This window comes from Rhinolophus sinicus, linkage group LG03 (assembly GCF_036562045.2).
Source record: "Rhinolophus sinicus isolate RSC01 linkage group LG03, ASM3656204v1, whole genome shotgun sequence".
In the NCBI taxonomy this organism is placed as follows: Eukaryota; Metazoa; Chordata; class Mammalia; order Chiroptera; family Rhinolophidae; genus Rhinolophus; species Rhinolophus sinicus.
In genome coordinates, this window is record NC_133753.1 from 56038563 (window position 1) to 56063685 (window position 25123).

The 25123-nt window shown below is 37.8% G+C and overlaps 1 protein-coding gene and 1 long non-coding RNA gene across 8 annotated transcripts in view; both read left to right on the top strand.

Moving 5' to 3' along the window:
• The first annotated feature begins 2678 nt into the window (after window positions 1-2678).
• Window positions 2679-6330, top strand: LOC141570358 (uncharacterized). The gene is made up of 2 exons (XR_012494358.1): window positions 2679-2835; window positions 6119-6330. It is a non-coding gene; the product is annotated as an uncharacterized LOC141570358 (long non-coding RNA).
• A 4192-nt stretch (window positions 6331-10522) lies between these two features.
• LEO1 (LEO1 homolog, Paf1/RNA polymerase II complex component) overlaps window positions 10523-25123 on the top strand; it is a 43735-nt gene continuing 29134 nt past the window's right edge. For 2 of the 7 annotated variants that reach the window (XR_012494751.1, XM_074327739.1), the window contains exons 1-5: window positions 10550-10737; window positions 18042-18800; window positions 20777-20881; window positions 23591-23685; window positions 24679-24824. Coding sequence is in view for 6 of the 7 variants with exons in the window: in XM_074327739.1 (XP_074183840.1) it covers window positions 10680-10737; window positions 18042-18800; window positions 20777-20881; window positions 23591-23685; window positions 24679-24824 (1163 nt within the window). In the remaining variant the exon portion in view is untranslated. Of the gene's footprint in view, window positions 10738-18041; window positions 18801-20776; window positions 20882-23590; window positions 23686-24678; window positions 24825-25123 lie in introns of all 7 variants that reach the window. The other 5 variants (XM_019730627.2, XM_074327737.1, XM_074327738.1 and 2 more) reach the window with 5 other exon arrangements.

Sequence of the window (25123 nt, forward strand, 5' to 3'; positions counted from 1 at the left end):
CAATACTTCCAACTTCTTTTCTATTTCCTTTATTCTTTCTATCAGTACTCTGTTAATTTTGAAAGGTTAGTTTAAATGGAGCCTCAGTTGACCCCAACTTTCTGCTAGACTTTTTCCCATAGGAAGATATTTCAAATGTCCTAAGCTTATAGACTCCAGATCCCAGTAAGAATGGAGTATTCATTCCCTTAAAAAGTGCCCCAAGCTGTTCTACTTGTGTGCCTTTATTCATCCTGGAGCTTCTGCCTGATCCATCCTCTCATTGTTTCTCTAAAGGTCAAGGTACTATATCCTGTAAGGCGCACTTCATGTGCTACCTCCCACAAAAGCCTTTGCCAATATTCCCAACTCTGGACCCCCATATAATTTTGTATGCATCTATGCCATATATCTCTTCCTGACGTATTCTAATTATCATTCCTTGGAGACTGGAAACTAGTTCCTAGTACCATTTCTTTTTCATCTCTTTACTCCCCAGATACCTTGCACATAGTAGAGGTGCTACACATATGTTGAATTGAAACATAACAAAGGTTTATATATTTTATATTAATTTTTCGTTACATAGTACACACTTCAAAACAACTAAACTTCCTAGCAGTGCTTTATGGCCTGGGACCTAAATTTTCTACCTCATAAAAAAGAAAGATACTTACTTTTATCATCTGAAGGGTAAGGAAGTAAAGGTGTTTACCTTTTTTCCCACATGATGCAATAGGTTGTGTTTGTATACCAGGAAAAAAATCTATTCTCAAAGCAAATTCATATTTGCCTATGGAAGCCTATATGTGTATCCTGCCCAAATGGTACACCATGCTAACTTTGGAATATTGACATTGTTTCAACAACATATGCATTACTTTGCACAGTGAATAAAATCATATTTTTACCTGCAGAGAGATGGCCCCAATTCCTCACTCCCCGTAGGAGTTATGTAACTGCAGTAGGAGACTGATCTGCTTCTTTTGTGTTGGTCTTAGCCTGGATTCTCATAATCTGTTCCAAAGTAGGGCATTATATGACAGTCTAGGCTACTTTGTCATATTTTTTTCTCCATTTAACTGTTTATTGCAAGGACAATCATTAGATTGTCAACTCTTTGACTCAGAGGTGCCTTCTAACTCTTTTGTAGCTTTCTTTTGTGTGTGATAATAGCACACCATAGATGTATAAAGAATGATTTCACCAAGTTAGTCTTAGGTGTACTTCACTTACCTAGGCTGTCACTACTAATCTTGTTGTATTCGGTAGCCAAAAATATGGACTTTTGGTGTTCTGGACCTCATGCTTGATCCTACTAAAGAATTTTAAGCTTCTCTTTCATAGCAGGCCTTGAAATTGGAAGAATTAAGTGAAGAAAAAAGGATTGGGGACCATGGAGAACTTTCCTGTGTACTAATAGAACTCTTTCTGTGATATCTGTGGTAGTGAACATTTTGTCTATATCTGTCAAATTATTTTCTCAGGGTAAATTTCTAGATATGGAAATGTTGAATCAGAGTACACCCATTTACAGTTTAGATAGATGATACCAAATTGCCCTTTCAAAAGGTTGTCTTATTTTTATACTCCTTATGCTAGTATGTGAGAATGTCCTGAAAAATATAATTGAAATGATTGCATAGCATTTCAGTTTATGGATGTCTGATAATTTATTTGATCAATTCCCTACCAAGGTGTTTCTAACAGTTCTCATTTCTGTAAATAATGCTATAATATAAACACCCTTGGACATCTGCATGTGAATCTCTTCTTTTCCTAAGCTAAATTCTTTGATACAGAATTACAGAGTGAAAAATAAGTCTATTTTTAGGACATTTTGATACATGTTATCAGTTTCAGGTCAATATTTAAAACTTAAGGCTGTTTTTAAAGAATTTACTTGATGCTGAATAGAAAAAATATTTCTATCTTGGAAATAAAATCTCATGGCTCTTGAATAAACTTAAGGCTGTTTTCCCTCTAGTTTCTTCTTTGGCATTATAGGCCCAGGATTCTAACCTATTCCCCCATCCAAATCTTGTTCCTGTGTTAAGTAGCAGATAAAAAGTACACCCAAGTGTATTTGCATTTTGGAAAGTTAAATGTATCTGTATGTCAATATGAATCATTATTAACCTAAAATGTCACACCCATTTAAGGAAAGGGATTAACCCAACCCGTCATTACCTTAATGATTAAGGAAATAAATTGCAGTCAGGGAAATAAAATCTTCACTGGACTCCGTAGGGAAATTTCATTTTATGGATCTGAAGAAAAAATTTCGAATTTCCCAAAAAGGTAAAAGTTATTTTATTTAATTAGTGTATTCCTTTATCAGTAGATACATAAAATCAGAGTGCCTATAGCTGAAAAATATATCCTTAGTATTTACCAGTCTTAAAAGTACTTTTTTTTTAATTGGGAAAAAAAGAGAAACCAAATAGAAAAAAATACTTCTAAGTTTTGTTGTAAGAAATGTTTTGATTACTATGTAAAGTTAAGATTTTCAAATGTCTTCTCTCCTTCACACCACCCCCATTTCCTGAGTCAACTTTTTGCTAAGGAAAATTGGTAGGGGTGTGTGTGTGTGTGTGTGTGCGTGTGTGCGTGTGTGCGTGTGTGTGTGTGTGTGTGTGTGTGTGTGTGTGTGTGATTTTTTGCAGATGAACAAGGTCTTTTCAGGTAAACCATCACCATCTTGTGGCCTCTTGTCATATTACCATTAAGGGTTCTACCACTGCAATGCCTTTTTTTGCAATTGTAAGCATGAAATACATGGAAATCCCTCTATGGATTAGATGAACTATGCTGACATCCGGATACAGCCTGCATGCCAGGGGTTCCCACCCTCAGGTGAGACATTTCTGTATTTATGCTGTGTTCTCACATGATTCTGAAACAACTAGTTGAATAAGAAAATCTAGTGAAGAAATTTGATTAGAGTAGTTTTATTGTAAAGTGAAATTTTCAGTTTTGTTTTATGTTTGGGCTGAATCGGTTTTAGTGGTTCCTTTTTGTTTGTATGAATATTGGTTGGCAGGGAATCTATAAAATCTGCTAACTTTTTTCTCTGTCTCTTCGGTTATATAGTGAGAATGTTTCTCCATTTTTGTTTCAATATTCCCCATCTTAGCACGATTTTATTATGTTCTTTTTGGGAAAAAAAAAAAAGTTCTTTCCAGATGGCTCCTCCTTTCCCTTTGTCTCTTTAATCTATTTTTTCCTTCTTTTCTATCCTTCCTCTACTTTTCATTTTCAGTTTCTTTAGTGTCCTTGCTGCATGTTACTTTACTTATTCAGCTTCCGCTACTGACACCCACACCCACAGTGGCCCCACCCTCCCTTTCTGTGTCCTCTTTTCTTTGTTCATTCCATTTCCTTCCCCCAGTAGTTGTTGTTCCGGCTCTGTAAAGTTGACCTCATCCGGTCTGCTGCCTGGGTTTTTTAAGGACACAGCTCCCTGGTAACCCTTAAACTTCCGGAAGGAATCTAAATCCTACCTATTCTAGGAAGCTAGTCCCTAGAACTAACCCTAGGTTCAAGAGGAAAGGTTTCAAAAGGACAATCTTTGCTTCAGTCCTAAGAAATAGTTTCTGACTCATTACATTCTGTTCTTTTTCTCAACATCAGTGCAAATTTTCATAGGAAGTGTACTGGGACATTTTCCAAGCTTATGTTTGCCTGTCCTATGCATTTGCATAGAAAACAATTATTTACCAGTGCTTTGGAGTTGACACTTGAATTTTATAAAAGTGAGTTAGATTAATGATGATGAGAGGAAAGAGATTTGGGGAACGGACTTACTATCATTTTGGAAAACAGTTTAAGTTTTATTATGAGACATGTATTTATTTGTCTTTTTCTTGATAGCTTGAAAACTATCCCATGAGGTAATCAGCTTTACATTTAAATAGATTTTATAACTCCAACTGAGTAAACAGAGCACCTATAAAAAAAATTATTTGAAGCCCACCATCGATTATGACAGTAAAAACTTTCATTTATTAGCCCAAAAAGCCCAGGTTTACTTATTCTTCAAAATCTGAAGATTTCTGTAGTCATAGAATCCTAGATACAAAATTAATAGAAAAATATAGTTGAGTGAAGGGATATACATACTCCCTAAAGAAGGTTTTCCCCCTCTTATTCTAAAACTAATCCATGTTTATTGTAGAAATTTTAGAAAACATAGAAAAGAACAAAATAAAAGAAAAATCTCAGCATCCAGAGTTAACTAAGCAGTACTCACATTTTGGCGTATATCTTTTTACTACTTTTTAGTTTGATTTTAAATAGAGTCCCTTGGTACAAAATTCAAATGCTGCAAAAAGGTATAAAGTATAAACTAATATTTCTCTCCTACTCTTCTCCTCCAGTCTCCTAGCTCCTCTCCTCAGGAGCAATAACCGTTTCCAACTTCCATTGCCATCTCCCAGTGATAGTCGATCCATTTCTCTCTCTCTCTCTTTCTCTCTCTCTCTCTCTCTCTCTCTCTCTCTCTCTCTCTCTGTTGCTCTCTCTCCACACACTATTCGTAATGTTGTTTTTTCTCTTTACTCGTGTATCTTGGATGCTTCCACATCAAAACATAAAAATATTCCTCACTAGAATTATGAGTATATGTATGTGTATGTGTGACATTTTAAAAGTCAAGTAGTACTACTAAACTTAAAACATTCAGTATTTACAATGTTATTAGTAAGTCTTATTAGCTATGCGGCCTAGGGCAAAGTCACTTAGCTTCTCTGTGCTTCTGTCAGGTTCTTCACGTATAAAATTGGAATATAATAGAATCTGTCTTAGAGGGTTATTGTTTGAATTGAGAAAGTTAGTTCTTGTCCACAAGCGCTTATTCACAATTCTGAAATCCAAAAAGCTCTGAAACGGAAAATCCTTTTATAACTCACTTGGTGGCAAATGCTGTCCTGAACAGACCTGAAGCTATTTAAAGTTTTGTTTATCCCTCTTAGTTTTGATTTTCATACATTTTTACCATATAAATTGAATTTTGATTATAGAATACTGTTCACACTCAACTGGATGTGTTAAATAATAAAGACTACATATATATGTATAGTATTACCTTTCTAAAATCTGGGAAAATCTCTGAATTTTGAAACATATGGCTCCAATGTTTTTGGATTAAGTACTGTGGACTTATGTATAAAAAGTACTTAAAACAGTGCCTGGCACAAGGTATTACCTATTATTATTATTATCAACTGAGCCACAACGCACAGTGAGGTACATTCATTTTGTTTTTCTTGGAGTTAATAATTGCCTTGCTTATCTGTTTGCTTAGTTTTAATGTGTCAGTTGCAAATTTTTTATATAATTACAGAAAATACCCATTCAAAATATTCAAACACATCAGATATAAATATACAAAACTGAAAGTATATATATTTATAGGTTTATTAGTACAGTATATTCTTTCCTTTATTGTTTCTCATCCTCCAGCAAAATACAAGTTTCTGAGAACAGACACTTGACCTATTTTGTTTCTGTTGTATCTTCAGTGCCTAGATTAGTTTCTGGCATGGAGAAAGCACTTATCCTTATTGGATTAGCAAATGTAGCAGGTATTCTATTCATTTCCTTCTTAGCCTGCTTTCTCTTGGAACCTTCTGTCCTCTTGCTCCAATCTGGACCAGCATCCTTCTTGGCCTGCAGGCCCAACTATCATTCTGGAAATTTCTTTTGCCTCTTTTCAATCTTGGATTTCCTGCCTTTTAAGTTTTTCCCTTTCTTGGCTTAGTCCCTCATTTTAGGGACTACAATTCATAGATTGTAAAATTTTTGAGTAACTCTTCCAACTGCTATTGCTATATAACAAATCACCTCAAAACTTAGAGGCATTATGTCACAACACCCACTTATTGTCTCCTGGTTTCTGTGTGACAGGAATTGAGGAAAGGGCCAGCCTGGGCACCTGTAATCTGGTGTCTCTCACTGAGGTTGCACGCACACTGGAGCTGGAAGCTTAAGAGGACTACTGCAGCTGAGGGTTGGTCAGGCATCTCTCTTTATGTAGTTTTGGGGACTCTCCATTTGGTCTCTCAGCATGGTCTAGTTTGGGTGCCAGATCCAGTGAATCAGGTGGATGAGGACACACCATAATGTTTTTATTTGACAGAAATTGCTGTACCAGAAGTGATGTGTGACATGAACCTTTTGTCATAATGGAGGATGAAGTAAAGACACTCACAGAAGAGGACTTCCAGAACTGCTTCAGAAAACGGCAAGAACGAAGGGATGTGTTCAAAGCAAGGGGGAATATTTTGATGGGGATTAATGGCAATGTGTCTTTTACTGTAATAAATTTTTTAAATTTAAACATTCACCTTATCTTTTGATCACACCTCATATTCCTGTTTTGCAACTTGATGTGAGCATATAATTTATAAAATTTAAAGGCATTTTTGCTACCTTTTACGAGCGTCTTGGTTCTTCTTGCCTACACAGTGAAGAATCAAAGGCCAGCAAGCTGATTAATATGCAGGCAGGGTTGATTAGTGATACATTCTTAGGGAAGAGAATGGGCCTAGCCAAGGTGGGGGACAGGGGGAGAGAGGGAGAAAGAGAGAGAAAGGGGGAGAAAGGGGGAGAGAGTGAGGGTTAGAGAGCTCGAGGGCCAGAGACAGAAAGAGAGCGCTTGTCCCAAGGACTTATAGTTTGCCAGATGGGGTGAGGGAGTTAACATATTGATTTGGTGGGAAAAATGGTGCATGCTCTTCCATGGGAGGACGTGACCACCTAAGATGGGTGGTCTGTTGACTCAGATCCTCATCTTGCTCCAGACCACGGCATTGTCATCTGTTGTTGTAGAAACAAATATGAGGCAGTTAATCAAAGCTACTTATGAGCTTTTTCTATAGTCACTATGGACCCCCTCTCACCCCTCCTCCTCCTACATTTTCTGTCTTCTACCTAGCATCATCAACCTACTTGAATCCCTATTCTTTGACTGGGGGTATTGTGGTGTCTGAGGATCTCGCTTCACCTAATGAAGTCAGAACATGGAAAAAAGAGACAACCTCAAAAACTGGGAATCAAAGTAAAGTTACTCTGGAGATGTTTTAGTGAATCACACACATAATAGATGAAATATTTCATCCCTGGGAGCAAATCAAGAGATTATTTTAACATCCAGAGTTAAGTTAGTTAAACACAAACCCAGTAAGATGAACTTCTGATCCAATAGGATAAATGAAAATATTATTTTAACATTCAATGAAACTGATCTGGGTGTAACCTTAGGCAAGCAGTACTGGAAAATGATTGTGATTGATTTAGCTGAAATCTAATTGATTGCATTATATTTGAAGAAAGACAATGAATAAAACAGCAACGATCAGCATACAGTATAGTAAAAACAAAAGTGAAAATCAAAGAACCAGAAGTTATTTGTTTTGCATTATTCTGATGGGATAAACACATTAATTCTGCTAGTCATGAATATGGGCATGGTGATTCAGCATGCTTCACTCAATTTATTAAGATTTAATCAATGTACTTTTCAAGGATAGTATTCTAAATGAAAATGAAACTGAATTACAAATAGAATACTTGCTTTTCCAGTATTCCAGAAAGTTTAAAAGTAATCCCATATACCCACTTTTATATCATCCATTTTATCACAACAGCTCTAGAACTGATAACATACCTAGTTAGCTACCTTTTGCCCATTTGGACCATGTCAGGCACTCTTATTTGCAACAAAAATATATCTCATAATCTCCAAACTCAAAATCCAGGTTGCTTGTCCAAGATCAAAACCCTCATATTGGCCTAATTTGATAATAATCTAACACAGGATGCACATTTTTAGTTAACTTTTTAATTTTTCAATTACAATTGACATACAATATTAGTTTCGGATGTACAACATAGTATTAGACATTGATATAAATTATGAAGTGATCACCCCAATAAATCTAGTACCCATATGACACCATACATTGTTACTACAATATTATTGACTATATTCTTTATGCTATACTACACATCCCCATGACTACTTTGTAACCGCCAATTTGTACTTCTTAATCCCTTCCCCTTTTTCACCCATCCTTCCAACCCCCTCCCATCTGGTAACCATCAAAATGTTCTTTGTATCTATGAGTTTGTCTCTGTTGTTAGTTTATTTTGTTCTTTAGATTCCACATATAAGTGAAATTGCATGTCATTTGTCTTTCTCTATCTGACTTTCTCCATTCAGAACAATACCCCTAGGTCCATCCATTTTGTTGCAGATGGCAAGATTTCATCCATTGTAAATGTGTACCACCTCTTCTTTATCCATTCATTCACTGACGGACACCCAGGTTGCCTCCATATCTTGGCTATTGTAAATAATGCTGTAATGAACATATGAATGCACATTTCCCTTCGAAGTAGTGTTTTGGGTTTCTTTGGATAAGTACCCAGAAGTGAGATTACTGGGTCCTTCTTTGTCTCTTCCTGTAGACTTTGTTTCAAAGTCTATTTTGTCTGGTATAAGTATTGCTACCCCACCTCTTTGTTTGTTTCCATTTTCACGAAATATCTTTTTCCCTTTACTTTTAGCCTGTGTGTATCTTTCAATCTGAAGTGAGTCTCTTGTAGGCAGCATATGTAAGGGTCTTGTTTTCTTATCCATGCACCCATCCTATGTTTTTTGGTTGCAGCATTTAATCCATTTAAAGGAATTGTTGATAGTTATTGCCATTTTATTATTCTTTTTTTTTTGTTTAATCTTCTTTCTTCTTCTTTTTAAAGAAGTCCCTTTAACATTTCTTGTAATACTTTGGTGTTGATGAACTCCTTCAGCTTTTTTGTGTGTCTGGGAAGTATTTGTCTCTCCTTCAATTCTAAATGATAGGTTTTCTGGATAGAGTAATCTTAGTTCTATGTCCCTGCTTTTCACCACTTTGAGTATTTCTTGTCAGTTCCTTCAGGCCTGCAAAGTTTCTGTTGAGAAATCAGCTGACAGTCTTATGGGAGCTCTACTGTAGGTAACTAACTGCTATTCTCTTGCTACCTTTAAGATTCTCTTTGTTTTTAACCTTTGGTATTTTAATTATGATGTGTCTTGGTGTGGGAGAATGTACATATTTTATTTTACTGGGGAATATCAGGGTACAGTGTATTTCTATAGGGCCCATCAGCTCCAAGTACTTGTCCTTCAATCCAGTTGTGGAGGGCGCAGCTCAGCTCCAAGTCCAGTTACCTTTTCAATCTTTAGTTGCAGGGGGTGCAGCCCACCATCCCATGCGGGAATTGAACCTGCAACTTTGTTGTTAAGAGCTCAGGCTCTAAACAACTGAGCCATCCGACCACCCCTTCGGCAGCTCAGCGGCAGCTCATTGTCTTCAATTTAGCTGTGGAGGGCGCAGCTCACTGGCCCATGTGGGAATCCAACTGGCAACCCTGTTGTTCAGAGCTCACGCTCTCACCAGCTGAGCCATCCGGCAGCCCTAGAATGTACATTTTTAAAAACTGAAATTAAAGATTTCTAAAAGAGACCTAGTTCTTTAATGCATACAATCACTTCATTTCTTTGAGCTCCTGTAAAGCAAGAGTGTTTACCTCGCACTAACCTATTATGAAAACTCTATTACTATCTGGTTTTACTATGTATAATTGTAGCCACATATCCTCTAAAATCAATTTCTAGGCAAAATGAACAAGTCAATGAAACCCTTTAAGTAGTGTTCTAGCTGCAGGTTGCAATCCATTAGTAAATCATGAAATCATTTTAGTGGGTGCACTGCCTGTCAGCATTAAACATAAAATAAGAAGCTGAAATAGAATAAAATAGAGGATAGGAAATCTTAGACTGCATCTTAGCAGTAAAGGAAGTATTGTTTTGTGAACTATTTATTTCAAATTTTTTACATTGTGTACTGGGTTAGGATGGAAAATTTATGATGCTTGAGATACACTGCACTAAAGCTGCATTGGTCAAAGAGTTGTCGGAGAAATACTCTTTCCGGAGGGGACTCTGTAGGGTCCTCCCTTTCCTAATTAAGTAAATATTTGTTATGAGGCCAGCTTTTTTCCACAAGCCTCAACCAAAACAGACTGAATGAATGTGAAAGCAGGTATGAGAATTCAGCTGTCTTCTTTTAAGCCAGACCTTAAAGATATTTTGAAAACTGTAAAATAATTCCACTCTTCTAATTTTTTTCTCTTACAAAAATCCAGTGATTTAAAATTTTAAAATGGTATTTGTTAACCTGTTTATTATTTTTAAGTAATTTTTTTAAATTTCTGATTTAATTATGAATGTGGTAAATAGCAATATATATTACCAACATAAGCAAAAGCACTTTGCAGTCCTCAACAACTTAAGAACCGCGCGTCAATATCAAACAAAGGACTTCAGGCCTGACTCCGGGCAGGTTTAACACGGTCCAAGACCCTCGGGGGAGCGTGTCAAGCACCACCCACTCCACCGGCGCTCAGACCCCGAAGGCCCGGCTCCGGTGAAAATCCTCGCCAATGAGAACAGATATAAAGGGCGGGGTTTGTCGCCATGTGAACGCCTAGGAGTCGACGAGCATATAGATTCGTGGAGCACGCGAAAATTAGGTCACAGGAAGAAAGCAGCCTTTTAGAGACTCTTTGCGACACTGTCGCGTTCCGTTGGTTTCGTGCCGTAAAGACAGTCGCGAAGCAGTCCCCAGCCAAGGCAGAGGCGGCCGGAGGCGAGAATGGCGGATATGGAGGACCTCTTCGGGAGCGACGCCGACAGCGATGCTGAGCATAAAGGTGGGATCGACTGGGCTTCGGCGGAGCGGTTCGCGGGGGGCCTTCTGCGGCCGGAACCCGACGGCGGTCAGGTTCCGGGTCTGCGAACGCGCGGACGGTGCGGGCTGGTGGTGCTTCCTCCTTTCCTGCCCCAGCGCCCCCTGCACTCCCGGCGGTGCCAGCCTGCTCCTGCGGGCGGAAGTAGAGGGGCAAACGCTGAGTGTGAGCCTGGGGATGCTTGGTGTCGGTGGAGCATGCAATGCCTGGGAGCGTGTAGAGCGAGGGGGCGCGGGGCAGGGTGGAGGCGCGGGCGAACCTGCACAGCCCAGGACGGAACCTTGGGGTCCTGCTCTCTCCTGTCTTGCACAGGCTAGCGCATAGTGAGGGCTGTTTGTGAGTGAATGGAAATTAGGTGTTCAGGAATTATGGGGAGTGGCTGGACGAAGTTACAGATGGGCTCAGAATGCCCTCTTCAATGAAACCACACCTTGGCGTTATGGAGCGTTTGAGATACCTGGGCAAGGAAACTAGGAAGGAAACCGGGATACGGCTACACATAGGCATTACGCACGGGAGAGAAGGGCTTCTGAGAGCCTATGCAGAAACTAGACTTATCTTGAGTCTGGTGTTAGATTGCGGAACATATAGGGTCTGTGTTTGAAGAGGAGAGATGAAGGATTTGTTGATGAAATGAATGAAAATGAATGAATGGTTCATGGAAGTATTTCTGGCACCAGGACTGTGGCTATTTGAGTTTGAAATATGAATAGGAGTTATTTGAAGTGAGAAGGGGTCTAAGACCAAGTTCAGAATTCTTGCAACCCTCCAGTCTCAAAGTAAGTTTATCTACTTTTTGCCTTAGCAAAGTGCATTGTTGTAGTTGTTCTTTTTCTCTCCAACTCCAATTTACTTATATTTTTTAGAGTGTAGTGAAAGGAGCACAAGGTGGAAGTCTAGTCTGAGGGCTTTAGCAGGATGGGTGTCCAGGAGATTCTAGTCAGGAAATACAGAGCCCCATATGCTACCTCTTGTTCCACTACCTTTGCTAATGTTTTCATTTCCCCTTCAGTTTTACTTGTCCATATCCCATGTGTCCTTCAAGACATAATTCCACCATGTGAACCTCCCATGACTCACTTCTATGAAGTTGTTCATTCATTCAATAAGTAGTTATTGATCCCCTATCATGTTCCAGCTACTTTGCTAGGTGTTGGGGATATAATGATGAAGGGATTGTCTCTGCCTTCTCCCCTTCTCCACCAGCTTACACTGATGCTTAATGCATATTTAATAAATAAATTGGAGGGGTAGAAACAATAGTTTAGTAACATGTATCCTGCAGTGCTTTCCCATTGCCAACTCAGTGTGTGGGGAAGTGATATTTGGAGGTATCTGCTTCTCTGGGCTTCACACTTTACTTTCTCTTGTAAGTCTGTTGCTTCTTTCATCTTACCTTTAGATAACAGGACTCAATCAGATTTACTACCCAATCTGTCCTTGAAGGTTGCTGTTGGTCATGAAGGTAGTATGGATGTGACAGGGTAATTCCTGTTACGCCTAGCATACTTCATTTTCTCCCTGTGCTAAGAGAGTTGTGGAAAATAACTGCACCTGACAAATTTCTTGGCATAACAATGAGTAGAATTCCTACCTAGGCCCAGCATGTTTCTTTCACATATAAATGTACCAGGTCATCTTTAATTTCTTTCAGCAATATTTTGTAGTTTTTGTTGCATAAATCCTGCACCTCCTAAATTTATTTTTAGTGTTTTTTTCTTTTGGATACTATTGCAAGTGTAATTGTTTTCTTAATTTCATTTTTGGATTGTTTGTTGCTAATGTACAACTGATCTTTGTATGTTAATCTTGTATCTTGTAACTTTGCTGAATGTGTTAATGCTAATAGTTTTTTAGTGGATTCTTTAGGATTTTCTACGTGTAAGATCATGTTATCTGCAAATAGAGATAGTTTTACCTCTTTCTTTTCAATTTGGATGCCATTTATTTCTTTTTCTTGCCTGAGTGCCCCGGCTAAAACTTTCTATCCAATGTGAATAGAAGTGGTGAGTGGACATCCTTGCCTTGTTCCTGTTCTTAGGGAGAAAGCATTCACCATTACTTACATATGATGTTAGCTGTGGGTTTTTCACAGTTGCCATTTAGCAAGTTGAGGAAATTCCCTTCCATTCTGTTTTTTGAGTGGGTTTATCATGAAAGGGTGTTGGATGTTGTCAAATGCCTTTCCTGCATCAACTAAGATAATCACTTTTTTCTTTTATTAATATGGTTTCACTTCGACTTTTATAGGTTGAACTACTGTTGTATTCCTAGGTTAACGCCCACTTGGTATGGTGTACATCTTTTTAATGTGCTGCTGGATTTGGTTTGCTAGTATTTTGTTTAGTATTTTTGCATATGTATTCATAAAAGATATTGGTCTGTAGTTTTTTGTTTTTGTTTTTGTGACGTGTTTGGCTTTGGTATCAGGGTAATGCTGGCTTCATAGAATGAGTTTGGAAGTGTTTCCTCTGCTTCAAGTTTTTGGAAAAGCTTGAGAAGGATAGGCATTAATTCTTTAAATGTTTTATATGATTCACCAATGAAGCCATCTGGTCCTGGGCTATGTTTTTGTTGGAAACTTTCTGATTACTGATTTAAATTCTACTTTGTTATAGGTGTATTCAGATTTTCTATTTCATCTTTAGTCAGTTTTGATGGTTTGTGTGTTTCTAGGAATCAATGCGTTTCATCTAAATTATCTAATTTGTTGGCATACAGTTGTTCATAGTAATCTCTTTTAATCCTCATTATTTCTGTAAGACCAGAGTAATGTCTCCATTTTCATTCCTGATTTCAGTAATTTGAGTCTTTTCTCTTTTTCTTGGTCATTCTAGCAAAAGGTTTGTCAATTTTGTTAGTGTTTTCAAAGAATGAACTTTTGGTATCCTTGATTTCTATTATTTTTGATTCTCTACTTCATTTATCTCCACTCTAATCTTTATCATTTCTTTCCTTCTGCTTGCTTTGTGTTTAGTTTTCATTTTCTAGTTCCTTAAGGTGAAAGGTTCAGTTGTCAATTTTGAGATTTTTCTTTTTTAATGTAGGTGTTTACTGCTACAAATTTTCCTTTGAGTACTGCTTTTGCTACATCCTTTATGTATCCTGTGTTTTCATTTTCATTCATATCAAAATCTTTTCTAATTTCCTTTATTATTTATTCTCTGAGCCCTTGATTGTTTGTGTGCGTTGTTTAATTTCCACATATTTTTGAATTTCCAGATTTCCTTTTGCTATGGAATTCAGTTTCATTCCATTGTGTTCAGAAAAGATACTTGGTGTGTTTTCAGTCATCTTAAATTTATTGAGACTTGTTTTGTGTCCTAACATATGGTCTATCCTGGAGAATACTCCACGTGCACTTGGGAAGAATGTATAATATGCCTTTGTTAGGTAGAGTGTTCTATTGATGTCTATTAATGTCTACTTGATTTATAGTGTTGTTCAAGTCCTCTTTTTCCTAATTGATTTTCTGTCTAGTTGTTTTAGCCATTATTGAAAGTTGGGTATTGAATAATAGCTTCCAACTATTATTGTTGTACTGTCTATTTCTCTTTCAGTTCTGTCACTTTTTGTTTTTTATTGCATTTGTTTATTAATGTCATATCTTCATGTTGAATTTGCCCTTTTATCATTTTATAATGTCCTTTTTTTGTTTCTTTTAAAGATTTTGTCTTAAGATTTATTTTGTCTAGTATTAGTTTAACCACTATAGCTCTCTTTTGGTTGCTATTTACATGGAATATCTTTTTCCATCCTTTCACTTTCAACCTATTTGCGTATGTGGTTCTAAAGTGAATGAATCTTTTGTAGACAGCATATAGATGGATCATTTTAAAAATCCATTCTGTCAATTTCTGCCTTTTTATTAGAGAGGTTAATCCATTTCAATTGAAAGTAATTACTGATAGGGAAGGACTTCCATTTTACCACTTGGATTTTTCGTATGTCATATCTTTTATATTCCTCAATTCCTCTATTACTATTTTCTTTTATGACTGATTTTCTTTTAGTGTGCTGCTTTTATTCCCTTCTTGTTTCATTTTCTGTACGTTTGTCTCGTTGTGGAGAAAAATCATAGAATATGTGGCCTTTTGTGTTGTGGTTTCTCTGGTGATTACAGTTAACATCTTAATTTATAACAATCTAGATTGGATTAATACCAACTTAATTTCAGTAGTATACAAAAACTTTTAAAAAATATAGCTCCATCCTTTCTTGCCTTTATGTTGCTATTGCCACACATTACATTTTTTTTTTTTTTTTAAGATTTTATTGGGGAAAGGGAACAGGACTTTATTGGGGTACAGTATGTACTTCTAGGACTTTTTTCCAAGTCAAGTTGTTGTCCTTTCAGTCTTAGTTGTGGAGGGTGCAGCTCAGCTCCAGGTCCAGTTGCCATTGCTAGTTGCAGGGGGCGCTGCCCACCATCCCTTGTGGGACTCGAGGAATTGAACTGGCAACCTTGTGGTTGAGAGCCCACTGGCCCATGTGGGAATCGAACTGGCAGCCTTCTGAGTTAGGAGCACGGAGCTCTAACCGCCTGAGCCACAGGGCCGGCCTCACACATTATATTTTTATACGTTGTCTGCCTAGAGACATGGATTTATAATTATTGTTTTACATAATTGTCTTTTAAATCTAATTTAAAAAGAGGAGTTACTAACCAGAAATACTGACTTTCGTACTTACCTATATAGTTACCTTTACTTGTGTTTGTATTTCTTTATTTTATGTGGATTCAAATTATTGTATATTGTCCTTTCATTTTAGTCTGAAGGACTCTTTTTAGTATTTCTTGTAGGGCAAGTTTACTAGCAACAAACTCTGTTTTTGTTTATCTGGGAATGTTTTAATTTTGCCAATTAGTTTTTATTGAGGTGAAATTCACATAACAAAATTAACCATTTTTTTTTTAAAGATTTTATTGGGGAAGGGGAACAGGACTTTATTGGGGAACAGTGTGCACTTCCAGGACTTTTTTCCAAGTCAAGTTGTTGTCCTTTCAATCTTAGTTGTGGAGGGTTCTGTTCAGCTTCAAGTTGTTGTTCTTTCAGTCTTAGTTGTGGAGGGCGCAGCTCAGCTCCACGTCCAGTTGCCGTTGCTAGTTGCAGGGGGCACAGCCCACCATCCCTTGCGGGAGTCGAACCGGCAACCTTGTGGTTGAGAGGACGCACTCCAACCAACTGAGCCATCTGGAAGCTCAGCAGCAGCTCAGCTCAAGGTGCCATGTTCAATCTTAGTTGCAGGGGGCAGAGCCCACCATCCCTTGCGGGACTCGAGGAATTGAACTGGCAACCTTGTGGTTGAGCCCACTGGCCCATGTGGGAATCGAACCGGCAGCCTTCGGAGTTAGGAGCACGGAGCTCTAACCGCCTGAGCCACCTGGCCGGCCCCAAAATTAACCATTTTAATTTGAACAGTTCAGTGGTATTTAGTCATTTACAATGTTGTGCAACCACCACCTCTATCCAGTTCCAAAACATTTTCATCACCCCAAAGTAAAACCCTGTACCCATTAAGCAATTATTTCCCATTAACCACCAGTCTGCTTTCTGTGTCTATCTATTCTGGATATTTCACATAAATGGAATCATAGAATATGTGGCCTTTTGTGTCTGGTTTCTTTCCCTTTCCATAATGTTTTCAAGGTTCATCCACATTGTAGCACGTGTTAGTACTTCATTCATTTTTAATGACTAAATAATATTCCACTCTATGTATCTGTTCCAATTTGTTTATCCATTCAACCATTGATGGACATTGAGTTGTTCCATCTTTTTGATATTTGAATAGTGCTACTTGGACATTTATGTACAAGCATTTATTTGAGTGTTTTCAGTTCTTTTGGGTATATATTGGGGGTGCTGAAAAGGGGGGCTGCCAAAAAATGTACACAAGTGGACACTTTGGTCAACGTTGCTCAAGCAGTAGTTCGCCATAATCACAAGTGTCTGGACACTGAGGGTAACCACTTGAGCACCTCTTGTAATTGCAGAAGTCAAATGTGACTTGTATTCATCTTTTGTTATCGGTATATATTTAGTATTACAATTTTAATACAGTTTTCTTTTCTTAAAATGTGTACATGTTTTTGGCACCCTCTGTATGTATATACAAATTGCTGAGTTATATGGTAATTCTTTTAAGTTTTTGAGGAACAACTAAACCATTTTACACAGGGACAGGACCATTTTACATTACCAACAGCCATGTTTGAGGGTTCCATTTCTTCACATCCTCACTAACACTTACGGTTTTTTGTTTGTTTATTTTTTAAATGTAGCCATCCCTGTTGGTGTCAGGCGGTGTCTCATTGTGGTTTTGATTGCCATTTCCTAATGATTAATGATGTTGAGTATCTGTTCATGTGCTTGTTGGCCATTTCTAGAACTGGAGAAATGTCTATTCAGGTTCTTTGTCCATTTTTTAATTGAGTTGTGTTTTTGTTAATGAGTTGTAATCATTCTTTATATATTCTGGAAACTAGATACTTATCAGACATAGCCTTTGCAAATATTTTCTCCCATTCTATAGCTTGTGTTTTTTACTTTCTTGATAATGTCATTTGTTGCACAAAAGTTTTTCATTTTGAAGAAGTCTAATTTATCTATTTTTTTGTTTTGTTGCTCATATATCCATTTTTTTGAAACGTAGTTTTGCTGGGTATAATATTCTTGATTGACAGTTGAACCGGCAACCATGGTATTGTTAGCACCATGCTCTAACCAACTGAGCTAACTGGCCACCCCCTGTAAATGTTTTTGACAAACACTCCCAAGTAGCTGCCTCAACATTGAGAGAGTTCCAAGTTAGGTGAGATAAAGTTCAGCCCTATGAGCCAGTACTTCAATGATCTGCCAGACAGATAAAACTAACAACCATGATTCTTTGTGAATGAGGTATCTTCTGCTCCCTCTAGTAGTGATATGTGTTCCAGTAATTCAGGCTGTTATCTTCAAGACACTGTTAGCTGGGGAGTGGGTGAGGGGGGTAGTGGGTGGTGGGGTAGTGGGTGGTGGGTGCGTCTAGGGTATGTTAAAACACCACAAAGTTCTCCTTTCTTTCTAAAAATTCAGCTTTTTTTTTTTTTTTTTTGCATTCTCCTGGTTGCTGCAACTTTTGATTAGGTTTCCAGAGTACAAAGAAAATTGACTCTTAATAGTTTTGGACAGGTTTGTCATTGCTTTTATGTTGGGATGGACTTTTAGTGTTGCTTGCTCTGTCTTTTTTTGCTGACATCACCCAATGTTTGTATGATTCCATAGATTCCGATTCTGGATCAGACTCGGATTCTGATCAAGAGAATGTTGCTTCTGGCAGTAATGCCTCTGGAAGTGAAAGTGATCAAGATGAAAGAGGTGATTCAGGAAAACCAAGTAATAAGGAATTGTTTGGAGATGACAGTGAGGATGAGGGAGCTTCTCATCATAGTGGGAGTGATAATCACTCTGAAAGGTCAGAAAACAGATCAGAAACTTCTGAGCGCTCTGACCATGAAGACAATGACCCTTCAGATATAGATCAGCATAGTGGATCAGAAGCCCACAACGATGACGAAGACGAAGGTCATAGATCAGATGGAGAGAGCCATCACTCAGAAGCAGAAGGTTCTGAAAAAGCACATTCAGATGATGAAAAATGGGGCAGAGAGGACAAAAGTGACCAGTCAGATGATGAGAAGATACAAAATTCTGACGATGAGGAAAGGGCACAAGGATCTGAGGACGATAAGCTGCAGAATTCTGATGACGATGAGAAAATGCAGAACACAGATGACGATGACAGGCCTCAGCTTTCAGAGGATGAGAGACAACAACTGTCTGAGGAGGAGGAGAAGGCTAATTCTGACGATGAACGGCCAGCAGCTTCTGATAATGATGATGAGAAACAGAATTCTGATGATGATGAACGACCACAGATGTCTGATGAGGAGAAAATGCAAAATTCTGATGATGAAAGGCCACAGGCCTCAGATGAGGAACGCAGGCATTCAGATGATGAAGAGGAACAGGACCATAAGTCAGGTAATTCATTTATGAGAATCAAAATGGTTTAGTGGAGAAGCATCCAGATGCAGCCCATTATGCTTTTTGCAGTCCCATATTTAGTGCACCATTTTTTTCCCTCTCCTGGCCCTCCATTTCAACCATTTCTAACTCTATAGCTATTGTTTTTTGAAAATTTTCATAACCCATGTATTATTTCTGTCCCCTTTTCATTTGTTAATTGATGATAGATCAGGAAGAAGCAAAAGAAGATAGTCTTCAAGAAAGATATATGGTACTAGAGTAGTCATAAAATGAATAGAAGTGTTTTTGTTTCTGTGGGTAACTGAAGAGCATGCCTCAGGTAAGAATAGATTTGCTTGGGGAAAAAAAATACCATTGAAATGTCCTCATAGGGTAGCTGTACTGAGATGTGAACAGCATGTTCAAGCTCGGGTTTTTGAGATCCAAAATTTGATCATCCAGAGGTAATGAGGCTCCAACAAGTTTACTCAAACTAATTTATAAAAATTGAATTGCAAAATTATTTCAAGACGATCAGTTATTTCTCTAATCTTTGTTTCCTTTCCCTTGGGGGAAAGCTACATTGGGGGCCAATTTATAGTAATAATCAGGAGGTTGCCTAGGGCACGTAACATCCAGAAAATGGAAAAACAACTGGATGATCTTAATGATCTTCGATAGCTTGAAGCAAGCATCCTCACCCGAGGGAGATGTACTTGGCTCACAATACTCATTCCCTAAAGAATACTGGAAACATACAGCTGTCCTTTGGCTCTGGACCCCCTTTCAAAATAGCTATTTACACCAGTCTGCTCGAGTTAACACATTCTTCATATAGAATATTTTTTAAAACTGAGAGATCTTGTTTCTTTGCATTATATAAAAGTTACCTTGATTAGGTTGGCAGTCTTCCTGAGAGTAATGTCTGGATTGCTTCATTTCTGTAGGTGATGGACTGTAATTACATGTTGATCTTATTTTTTAGAGACCTTAAATATGGAGGGAGAAGGGTCTTTTCTCCTGTCATACATGCCTCACAGGATAGCATTCCAGACCACATTTTGACATTATTTAGGAGAGGAGGTCAAAAAATTTCCAGACATGGATATAGGTTCATGTAGATGATGGGACTGCAATAAGTATTCAGTAACTAATTCTGGGTAGAGTTATTTGTACTGTTTCCAGACTCGTTAAGACTAAGACTCATGCAGTCCTTCCCAAATACTCGCAGACTAACCTAAGTAAGACTTAGGTAATAGTAGGGAATCTTGTAGCTCGTCATTCTGATTAACTCTTAACAAATTCTACAGTTGATTTTCTTGAAGTTTATAATTAGGTCAACAATTGTGCCATCCAGAAACATGATATATTTATCTCTTCCATTGCAATATTTTTACCTCCTTTTTTTTGTTATGAGTTATATATAAATTTAATCATAAGTTTCAGTACTACTTTTCTCATTCTGCCAACTTCTGCTGACAAAAAGCAATGTTCTTTTTATTAATTTTAAATTAACTGCAGTAAGTTGATTTTCGTATGTGTATGTATGGTTCTGTTAATAATAATGCATGTATGCATAGATTTGTGTAACCACCACTATAGTCAGAATAAAAAACAGTCTGTCACCCAAAGAAAACTCCCTCGTACTATCTCTTCTGTAGTCACATCCTTCTCCCACCCTTGACCCCTGACAACTACTGATCTGCTCTGACAGTAAGGTTTTGTCTTTTCGAGAATGTCATCATATAAGTGAAATCATACAATATGTAGCCTTTTTTTCTTTCACTTACTCATAAGCTTCTTTCACTTAGCATAATGCATTTTTGATTCATCTAAATTGTTACATGTATCAGTAGTTCATTCTTAGTTGTTACTGAGTAGTTTTCCATTGTATGGGCACACCACCATTTGTTTATCCCCAATGTTGCTTTTAAAACAAAATTCAATGTTACAATATGACTAACTATGCAGAACCTCTAATTCTATTACAGAATCTGCAAGAGGCAGTGACAGTGAAGATGAAGTTTTACGAATGAAACGCAAGAACGCAATTGCATCTGATTCAGAAGCAGATAGTGACACTGAGGTACCAAAAGGTACTCCAATTGTTTCTTTTATTATTATTATTATTATTTATTTCCATCTCTCTTTCTGTATTTGACTATAGTGCATGCCCAACCCTGGGCTTTTAACCCAGACTGCAAGACCCACAGAAAAAGTGTGGATACACTTAGTGTACAGAGGGAAGTTAGACTCATATGAGAAACTGTTCATGCTTAACCAGTTGAAGAAGAATCTGTTTCTTCGTTTATAATTAGAGTGAACCTGTTGTTAGGGGGCTAAGGCTTTGGTTCAGCTGGAGGTGGCAGTGTCCATCCTTCAGTTTGAATAATGACAGTTCCAGGGCAGCTTGTTTTTAACAGGTTAATATCGGATGAAGAACCTGATTTTTCAAGCTGTGGGTTAGATGAAGAATTCCCAAAAACCCAGTGTTAGGTAAATTAGGTTTGTTTTAAGTAGGTTTGTTTTAAGGATAAAAGGTCTACCTGTTCATCTCTATGTGTGACTCTGGTTCAAATGGCAAATTACTATGCAATAAAGATGTTAGTATAAAAGTTACAGCAAACATAATTTTGATAGTTTGCTTATGCGTAACTGTTATTGTACTGAATGGTAATTAGGCATTGATGTTAACTAGCTTACATAAATTATTGTAAGTAACAAAGCAAACATTTAGAAGGTCAACTAGAGAGAAAAGGAGAGAGCTGGACAGACAGCAAGCTCTGGGATTTACTTAAAGATCTTTGGATCTATAGTAGTTATGTGCGTAGACCTTGGAATTAAGTGGTCTAAGTTAGAATCTTTGTAGGTCCACTTTCCTACTATATGATTTTGGTCATGTTACTTACTATACTTCAGCTTTCTGATCAGTAAAGGGGAGGTGATACTACCCATCTTACAGAGTTTTTGGAAGAATTAGGTATGCTCATTCTTTCATTTTGTTCAGTTATTTATTGAGAATCTGCTGTGTACTAGTACTGTTCTGGGCCCTGGGCATGTAACAGTGATCAAAACATAAAGACTCTTATAGACCCTTGTAGAACTCACATTCTGGTGGGGTCAGGGTACGGTAGGGAGACTGATAATAACACAGTAAGTAAATTAAATTGAGAGTGTGTTGGATGGTGATAGGAACTAAGAAAAGGAATCAGGAAGGGAGATGAGAGTGTTGGTGGGTGGGGTTGTGTTTTGGTGATTTTTATCATGTAGATGAACTTTTCAATACCCTGACTTTCCTTGTCTCCTCTTCTTTAAAAAAAAAAAAAAAATTAAGATTTTATTTTTTTTAAGATCAGTTTAAGGTTCCCGGCAAAATTGAGGAGAAGGTACAGAGATTTCCCATATATCCCCTGCTCCCACACATGCACAGCCGCCCTTGTTATCAACATTTCCAACTAGAGGGTACATTTGTTACAACTGATGAACTTACACTGACACATTATAATCACCAAAGCTTACAGTTTACATTGTGGTTCACTGATGGTGGTGTCCATTAGACAAATGTATAACATGTATCCACCATTGTAGTGTCATACAGAGTAGTTTCACTGCCCTAAAAAAATCTCTGCATTTTCATCCCTCCTTCTTTCCTACCCCCTGGCAGCCACTGAACTGATATTTTTATTGTCTCCATAGTTTTGCCTTTTCCAGAATGTCATATGGTTGGAATCATACATTATGTAGCCTTTTCGGGTTGGCTTGTTTCACTTAGTAATATGCATTTAAGTTTCCTCCATTTGTTTTCATGGTCTGACAGCACATTTCTTTTTAGCACTGAGTAATATTCCATTGTCTGGATGGACCAGTTTATCTATTCACCTACTGACGGACCTCTTGGTTGCTTCTAAATTTTGGCAGTTTAAATAAAGTTGCTATAAATATCTGTGTATAGGATATTGTGTGGACATAAGTTTTCGAATTCTTTGGTTAAATACCAAGGGGCACAATTGCTGGAGTGTATAATAAGAATATGTTTATTTTGTAAGAAACTACTTCACTTTCTTCCAAAGTGGCTACACCATTTTGCATTCTCATCAGCAGTGAATGAAAGTTCCTGTTGCTTCACATTTTTGCCATTTTGCATTTGGTGTTGTCATTGTGTTTGATTTTGGCTATTCTGACAGGTTGCCTCTCCTTTTTTACATATGTTCTCTACCTTGTCTCAGTAACTCACTCTCAGTTTTATCCTAGGTCATGTCATTACCAATAATTGTAACACTTCTATGATCTCAATTTCAAGAAGTGTACTTTCTTACCACTCTCCTATCTTTCTGTTCACTCTCTCTACTACCCCACTTTGGTTTATTGCGTTATTACAGATTAGATTGTTGTTTTTCCTATACCCAGGTGAAGTTCTACGTGAGAGGAGAGGCGCCTGGGTGGATGTGGACCTGTAATTGTAAAACCTGAGGGACTATGCAGGGAATAGGTCTGAATGGGGTGCTTAAGCCCCAGATTTGAGTATCTAGAATGTAGGAGGCTATTTTGGCTCCTGGGGTTAAAGGAAAGCGGAAGACCAAAGATGCATTAAATGAGGGGAGAAGGAAGTACCTCATGGGCAGCTCTGCCTCTCGCTGGATCATCCCCTTCCCTCTCCAGAGACATTCTGTTCTGATCGTTGAGAGCCAAGGTTGGGTGGTTTCCTGCTGCCTGGTCCAGAAACCTTGGGAATATGATAAAGCGATAGCTTTGAAGAACCTCTGTTATAGATGTTAATACTGTGCATTTTCCCTCCTATATTGAAGATAATAATGGCACCATGGATCTATTTGGAGGTGCAGATGATATATCTTCAGGAAGTGATGGAGAAGATAAACCACCTACTCCAGGACAGCCTGTCGTAAGTAGAATTACCAATGTGAACTGGGCCCTTATTCAAGGCTAAGGAAAAGGTTTCTGAGACTAAGGGTCTCTCTCATGCTGAGAGGAAGAAGTTAAGTGTATTTTACAGTATAAAAACACAATGAACAGATGAATTTTCTTAGTTATGTTGGGAACTCTTGGTTATAAGGGGGGTAGAAATAATTGCCCTGGTGCATCCATACCACAGACTATTATTGCTCAGCAGTAAAAAGGATTGAACTAGTGATACAGGTAACAACTTAGATGAAGTTCAGGGAGTTATGCTGAGTGAGAAAAAGCCCATCCCAAAAGGTTACATACTTTATGGTTCCATTTATGTAACATTCTTGAAATGACAAAAATTATAGCAATAGAGAAGAAATTAATGGTTGTTTGAGATTAAGGAGGGATGAGAGCAAGAAAGAAGTGGATGTGGCTATGAAAGAGCAGCCTGAATCTTTGTGCCATGGAAATGTTTTGTATCTGGCTCTGTTGGAGTCAGTCTCCTGGTTGGGATATTATACTACAGTTTTGCAAGATGTTACCATTGGGGGAACTGGGTGAAAAAAGGAAATAACTGCCCAGCATGAGGTTGGTGCCACGTTTTAAGAGACTAGACTTAAAGTCTGTGATTTGAGATCCACTGATTTAAATGTTTTTCTTGTTCATGCCAAGAAATGGGTGCTGTGTTGATAATCTCTGATCTTAATTGATAGAGTGACTTCATACTGAAATGTGGATTAATTTTACACTTCTGTTGGTGAGATTTATCACGAAAGAGGTTTTCTTATGTTGAGGCTTCCAAAATGATCTTGTTTCCCATGAGGTTTTTGGAGGCTGAGTGGGTAGGAATGGGGATTGAGGGCTGTATTAGCCCTAAAGTGATGTCTCAATATGCTTCTTGCCTATCTAAGTAATTATAGTCTGGAAGTTGAGCTAGACCACTTCTAAGGTCCTGTGAAGCGCTAAAATCCTGTGATTCTTTTACTAGGATGAAAATGGATTGCCTCAGGATCAACAGGAGGAGGAGCCAATTCCTGAGACCAGAATAGAAGTAGAAATACCCAAAGTAAACACTGATTTAGGAAATGACTTATATTTTGTTAAACTGCCCAACTTTCTCAGTGTAGAGCCCAGGTAAGAGGATCAGTTAAAGTGTTTCTAGAGGTTTGATAGAAATATGTGGAATGTAGATATTTTTCTTATTTTACATGGGTTGACTACCATATTTTGCCATGTATAATGTGCACTTTTTTGCCCACATTTGTGAGGGAAAAATAAGGATGTGTGTTATGCATGGGAGTACTAAAAAATTAAAAGATTTTTTTCCCTGAAAGTTTGGGCCAAAAATGTGGGCGCTCAATATACACGGGAGTGCATTATATACGGCCAAATATGGTAATCACAAAATAGAAAACTGGTCATGTACCTCTGAA